At 38.1% G+C, this 7,204-nt stretch overlaps 1 protein-coding gene and 1 long non-coding RNA gene across 2 annotated transcripts in view; one reads left to right on the top strand and one right to left on the bottom strand.

Moving 5' to 3' along the window:
- Positions 1 to 2,645, bottom strand: LOC138028706 (uncharacterized). The gene is made up of 2 exons (XR_011127709.1): positions 1,714 to 2,645; positions 1 to 1,078 (listed from the first exon to the last, which is right to left on the bottom strand). It is a non-coding gene; the product is annotated as an uncharacterized lncRNA (long non-coding RNA).
- A 956-nt stretch (positions 2,646 to 3,601) lies between these two features.
- Positions 3,602 to 7,204, top strand: part of LOC138028547 (programmed cell death protein 10-like) — an 11,551-nt gene continuing 7,948 nt past the window's right edge. The window contains exons 1-3 of the mRNA XM_068876135.1: positions 3,602 to 3,758; positions 5,038 to 5,094; positions 6,728 to 6,785. Coding sequence (XP_068732236.1) covers positions 3,681 to 3,758; positions 5,038 to 5,094; positions 6,728 to 6,785 — 193 coding nt within the window. The 5' untranslated portion in view covers positions 3,602 to 3,680. The remainder of the gene's footprint in view (positions 3,759 to 5,037; positions 5,095 to 6,727; positions 6,786 to 7,204) is intronic.

The raw sequence follows: 7,204 nt of genomic DNA, 5'->3' as shown, positions 1-7,204 counted from the left end.
TAGGTTATCTTCACACCTCAGTCGATAAATTTATTAAATATCTACAATTCATTTTTACTCGAACCACTAAGTCCAAATTAATTTTACCGTCTTAAAAGACATAAGCCGCGGAAAAACCAAGAAAACTAGACTTGTCTCTCTAGATATGTATAGTTTAATTTTTCTCGAATCTGGGTATTCAGATACTTGCTTCTAGGTGCCTAGATGTTATATTCATCGCTGTATTGTTTTCAACAAGTATTCTTCTAACGTTGACCGTTTTGAAACATTACAACGATTCAAACAGCCAGGTTCAAATTAGCGGGCTGTTTGCCATAAAAGTGTAAAATTTCTAATTGTAGCCATTTTTAGATCTATTTGTGGCTCAGAAACAGGCACGAAATGATTAAGAAATTAAATCTAATCGTTTAATTTTTCAGTGGCAAAAAAAACTTCACTGCCAAAAATGTGGTTTTCAACCTCCATCATGATAATGTCTTTAACAAGAAAATCAAATTTCCTCCGTAATTGATGTCTTATGACAAAAGACTATCGTATAAAATTTGTCTGAGAGGTAAACTTCCTTTAGTTTAAGGGCATCCTCGGTCCCAATTCGGAAAATCTGACCACAATGATGCAGTTGAAGAGGCGAAGAGAACGTGATCCTTTGTTGACTTAAAGTGACAGCTACAGAACCAAAACTCACTGATCGATCTCTTAGTTTTTTGATTGCGTCCATTCAAGGCCACAAGCTTCATCGCATGAATCCTCATCTAAGTCCACAGGCTCATGATCAGTTCTGGAATTCATAGAACCTCTAAATGCATGTTTCACCACAACATAAAGTAAAAGGAAGCCCATGATTGCAATGCAAGCCAGAAGCAGAGACGATGCAACTCCACCAGTAAAACTCCTCTCATCAAGAGCGTTTGACGAAGTATTATCCGATAACATCGAAATTCGGAAAAGCAAGCCGCAAATCTTCGCTGAATTTCAATTCCGTAGATGTCTTGGTCGCAGAAGCAAATTCAGTCAGGCGGATGTTGCGGAAGCAAATGCGGATTTTCCTCGGGGCACGATTAACATTTTGAGGAGCTTACTGACAAGTGAAAAAAAAAAAACATCGCATGAATATTAAAATGCAAAAGCCACTCTATTCATGCTGACCGTCTCCGAAAGGCCTCCAAGAGCCGGGATTTAAAGCCAAAGCTACATTATCCGGACCAGGAAAGTGATTTATAGCTCTTTAAATTCCCCTTGCCTTATGTAAACAAGACGCCAGGTAGGCGTTCACGTGGGATGCACTGTAAATAAAAATGCTAGTTGTTCTTGATATTACGGGTGCTGTATCAGCTGAAACCTCTTCTTTCACTTTTTCTCTGGCTGTGAGACACATCTGAAAATCGAGGGCCGTTTGTTTTTCATTGTAAACACAAATTGTAACTTTTCTTGTGATTGGCTAGTTTCTGTCAACTCTAGAAAGAGTGCAATTTGTCGAAAATAAAACGTCACATTTTATTGGGCACTGTTGTTTAAACGCACTATCTGTACAGATGATGTCGTGGTCTTTACTTTTTCTTTGTGACATGTCTTTGCCCTTTCCGCCCTGCTCCGATGGCGGTTTATTTTTCATTGTAGGATTTGTAGCCACTTTGCTCTTTCTGTTACTGTTACGTTTTTGTTGTTTCAGTTCATTAAAAAAACTCATTGCCGGACTGCATAATTTTTACTAACCTGCGACCAAGCGTAGTTTTCTTGACGAATCGTCTGCCGCCCACCTGTCAAGAGTGATGTTATCATGTGTCATGCTATAAATGTGAGCCAATCAGATTTTACCGGGAATTACCCTCACGCTGCGATTCAAGTAAAGACGCGACAAAAACAAAATAGCACTCTGGCTTTGATGTCTGCAATCAAAGCCATTTCTGCAAATCCTGCTTGACAGTTGGTGCGGTTTTTCTGTTCAAACCATCAAGGAACAAAGAATTTCGAGATAAAATGGCAGAAAAAGTCCGAATTCTTCATGTCATCATCAGGCGCAATCAACAGTACAATAAACTTTTTTAAACTCGAATATTTGAGATGCCAATGAAAGATGCTATAAAAATAGATATGAGGAAAATAGACTTCTAGTTTTTCAGCAGCAGCTACTCAGCTATCATTTTGTTAGAAGTGTGTTCAGATTGTTCAGCGATTCCGTAAACAGTGTCGAATTTCTCTGTCAAGCTCGGCTGATTCCCCGAATGTGGCAGCCCTAAAGTTCTATTCGGTCCTTTTTGGATTCGCAACTTATTGTTTCCTAATATATCCCAAAGGACTTGCTACAACTACAAACGTTTTCGAGTTCGTGGGAGAAGAACGATGCATTTTCTTCTAGAATGTTCGGGCCCGTATTAATAACACTATTGCCAAATCCCGTAGGAAGTACGACTGTTATGTCTTCTTTTACTCACACCAATTTTCGGATGCATTCTCTTCGCTCTTCCTTTAAAGGTTTTTGAAAAAAAAAATCTGAAGTCGAAGCAACAGCAGCTGTAAACAGAGCCTAAACATCACTCGTGTTCAAATCCTTCTCGGCGGCCATAATTTCATCAGCTGTTAACCGTGGCGTTCTAAAAATAGAAAGATACGCGCAAAGGTTGACTCATGGGGTTTGTATTGCAGAGGCAAACTCCTACTCATGGGCTTCTGACTCCGAACATTTGCTGCTTCTCTTTATAAAATACTTAGGATAGTACGCATTCTCTTATTGGTCAATAGCTGTGTTTAGATGAGAGTATGGAAACATGGCTGTGACATCATACGAATTTTGACTGGTTATGCATTGTCAGGTGCGCTTTTTAATTGGCTGGTAGAAAATATGAGCGTGTATCAAAAAAATCTGTTTCAAGGAAGAAGTAAAAAATCGGCATTTTCCTTCACTTGTCGAATTATCTTTGAGGAATATTTTATAAAAGCAACAGAGGACTTTTTTCCGAGTTTACACAACCTCATCTAAACACTCGGGGGAGTTGGGAGAATTCTCGACAGTTACGCAAACCCTTCGTGTTTAGATGAGGCTATGGAAACACGGAAAACGTCCTCTACTGCTTAAATTTTTATGATTTCAAGAAGCAACACCGTAATAGCGACACAAAAGGCCTCAGTGGGGTCATGTTTACTTAAATCAGGAATTTGAAATGTTCTGACAAAAATGCAACCCAAACATTTTTCAATTGTGTCACATCCGTTCGCGGTTTCAAATTTTTCGAAATTTTGCTCCAGACCAAAATAAGGAATACTTCCTTCCGAGAATTTATTCTGAGGAGCTTTTCCGATTCCATTTCGGGCGAAAATAATAAGACACCTCATGCATGTCGTACTGATCCGACATGACAGTATCAAGCCGAGAGCGTCGTGACAAGCAGCTAATTTCCATATCTGAGCATGACGACACTGAAGCCATTTTTAAGCGTAAGGACATGAGAGCGATACTCAATTGGGCCCGATCGCAGGTTATACCGAATACAGATCCTTCGATGTCCTTCTGAGCGATGGGTTTTCTGTAAAGGGTAATTGGACACAATGTGACCTCTTATATTCTAGTCAAATAGTAGCCGCTGGTCAACGAGAGCGAAAAAAGATAACTCACGCAGAACTCTGGGTAATGCTATTTCCATCATGGCGGATAAGGTTTAATTTTTAAGAACTCCAAATATCTTATGGCTCTAGATGGAGAAGAAAGCACACCAGTGCCAAACCTGGCACTGGAAACGATTGTGAAGCCAGCACTTCGCGAGGTAAGCTCAGCGCACAGACATTGACTTGAACAATGACCTTAAATTTGTCTCTCGACGAGCTGGTTGGAGAGAAATTATTGTCTTCTATATATGGAATAGATGTCTTCTATACTTTGGTTAATTTATAGTTCATTAAGAACAAATGGCTTCTCATTCAAAGAACGAGTTAAGAGATGATATTTCTCAATGGTGTGACTCGGGGATACTCGGGAAAAAGTCGGAGTGTTCTTAGCGCCTTGCTGGAGTCAAACCTACAGTGTACAGTACCACCTTATACATGAGGCTTCCGATTACTAGTTCGGATGCTCGACTCCTGCAATGGAGCACTCGGATTTTTTCCGAACATCCACGAATCGCCATTGAAAGATATCATCTCTTCATTTCAATGTAGCGGGGTTAACAATTTCGATCTCAGTCATTCATTTCAAAGAACGAATTGTTTGTTACATATTTTTTTTGGAGGAGTCATTGGTACATAGATTGGTGTGAAGGAGTTTAATAATTTGTCGATCCTATAAACAGCTCTCAGAAATATGAAATTTGATAGGCCACTTGCAGAAATACCATAATACTCTTCGTTTGCCCTCCAAAATTTTGCAGAAGCATAAATTGTTTCCAGTTGTTCTCTTGAGACAATTTGCTCATGCAAAAAATTTTGGTGGGCAAACAAAGAGTATTTTGGTACTTTTTAAAGTGGCCTATTGACTTTAATATACATGTAAACTAGTAATTACCTTGAGTAAGTGGAATGCCGCGGAGAGGCATCAAAATGGATCACGTGCTATGTGCAGCAACACTGACCTTGATACTGTGGGCATTACGCGGGCATCCAGAAATCTGCCCATCTCAAAACGAACACGATAAGAATGGCTGCCTCGTAACCTCCGTAGCAATAATATACACTTAATGAATAGTCCTGAGGGAAACAGTGAGTTTTGTTTTCCCAAGAGTCCTGAAACATCAGGACTCAAGGGAAAACAAAACTACATAACTAGTTTCCTGAGGGACCAGATATTAAGTGCTTTGTTTTACATGTATGTTTAGACTTTTCCTTCATCAATCACAGCAAAACATCTGGAGCGGGCAGCAACTGCGGATTTGTATCCCAGTGAAAAAACATTTGAATTATTTTGATCAGGGGCATGTGACCAAGGATCAACCAATCACAGTGTTTGTTTTGTTGAGTGAAGGTCTACGTATATAAAAATAAGAATTATTGCCCTCTTTGATAATTATTTACCTGTGCTATATTCTTGTGTATTATTGCTTGTTGTTTTAGTTGGAACCTACCTTTGATGCAGAAGTGGTTGAAAAGCTACGAGCTGCTTTTGCTAAGGTTGGGAAAAAAAGAGTTATTGTAGGGTAATTTTATCATTTTTTTTACCAAATTTCAATTAATTTTATGCCATGTTTATTCTTTGATTACACTCATGTGATAAGACTGCCATATTGGTGCCAAAACAATAGAAAAATGGACATGTAGCTTAAGGTTTGCATACCGGTAATAATAGAGTCAATTCCCAAATGAGTTTTCGGTATTGTTCTTTCCACCAACATGGTCACCGACCTTATCGCAATCTAATCACACTTAAAACATTATTAACACTGTTTACAATGCAATATTTGCGTGGTTTACAATACTAATACTAATATAAATTACGGGATGCATAGAATACAAAAAAAAAAAACAACAAAAACATGGTCGCCATGACGTCAGGTGAAATCAAAGAAGACTGGCGGCTGGTGCAAGTTACATTAGGTTAGGTTCCACATGGATGAAAAAAAAAACCAAACTGTCAGTTCACTTGTTTCAGAGTTGGCTCTCTTGTCCCATTGGAAGTACTGTACCCATTGCCACTGGACTTTGTGTACATGTACTAGTAACGATGAAAGCTGACAAATGCTTCAAATGACAATTTTGAACATAATATTATTTTAAGGATAGTACTTATCACAATAATTTTATTACTGAATGCTAACGGTTTCAAAATAAGTGCATGGACATAAATACTGTTTATCAGCAGTAGTGTCCAAAGATGTGATGCTCTGCAATCTCCTAATTGAAGATTCCCTGGACAGACAGAAGTGGAATGCAAATATTTTCGATAATTACAGACAGCTGATAAAAAGCATTGGCCACCTCTCCAAGGGAAGTTGGTCACTTTTTTTACCTAAATTGAATTACATGTAATTTAAAACAGATTCTACTTTCAAAGCTAATATTAAAATACATACATACTTACATACATGTACTTTAATAATTGACCACTCCCTATAGGGGCTTTAATTTTCGGGGCCAATGAAACATAATCAATGAAATGACAGAACAGAACAACAACAACAACAACAACAACTGTTAAGAATCCCAACTGGCCGGAGACAAACTAGTTGGCTATTTACAAGTGCGTCCGAGAAGTTAAACCAGCTGACTAACATAAACAAATTCAATGAGTGGCCAGAATGGGTCTTGACTCCAGGGAATCTGGATCTCAAGGCAAGGGTCCTAACCACTGTGTCACACTGCCTCCTGAAAGTAATGTTCATTTTCACAATGACAGCTTGAAGTCGTCTGAACATGACCATCAATTTTGCTTTTGAGATGTGTTGTTTGGCAGGGTCCTTTCAAAAACGTGATGTCCCCAGACATTCCATGAGAAAGGTACTGTTTACGCCCTTTCTTGATACAGTCAGATACTTTTGCCAAACCAACTGCCAACTTTAAATTTTACTGAAACCTCCATGATAATGATGATGACGATTCTTTGAAATGGGTGACGCCCAAACCACATAGGCTAGTTTGTGATTTGAAAACCTTGACTGGCTATAATTTGATCATTTGGACATTTCTAAGTACATACATGTACATGTATACAATGTACTGGACTGTTTTCTGGGAATAATTATAAAGAAAAAATCAATCAAATGTGGTTGGTTACATGTAAGTGATAGTTTGCATTATTTCTCTTAAGGCTGAGAAAGAGATTCCAGGGGTCACGCAACAAATTGTTGGAGAAATTTTGAAATCAGGTACAAACTACATATTAATAATTATTGTCTGGCTGTATTAGAACCTCTCTTTGATAACATTCTGTTTGCAATTCATGCACAACATCTTTTTCTTTTCATTTACATAAATTCTTCATTTCTTTGTGTTTAATACTTTTATCATTAAGGTGAATAGACATGTACATGTATAATAAATGACTTTGCGGTTTATTTGAACGTTTGTGCTCTTTGTCTGACCATTTGGAGAGTTTGCTGCCAGGTTGTGCACTTTATTAGAATGTTTATTTGATTTTGTTTGCAAGATAAAGGACATCATTTAAAGCTACGTAAAGAAACCGTATTCTGTCTGTTCGCCATCCCTATGCTTTTAGCTGTTGAACAGAAAAATCGTTGGTGTCTGTTTTCGCTTTCACAATAACATTTTCGTTCATACCAAAAAA

The sequence above is a fragment of the Montipora capricornis genome, chromosome 13 (assembly GCF_036669925.1).
Source record: "Montipora capricornis isolate CH-2021 chromosome 13, ASM3666992v2, whole genome shotgun sequence".
NCBI classification, from domain to species: Eukaryota; Metazoa; Cnidaria; class Anthozoa; order Scleractinia; family Acroporidae; genus Montipora; species Montipora capricornis.
Note: the sequence above shows the minus strand (reverse complement) of the source record. Positions and strands in the feature narration are given on the sequence as shown.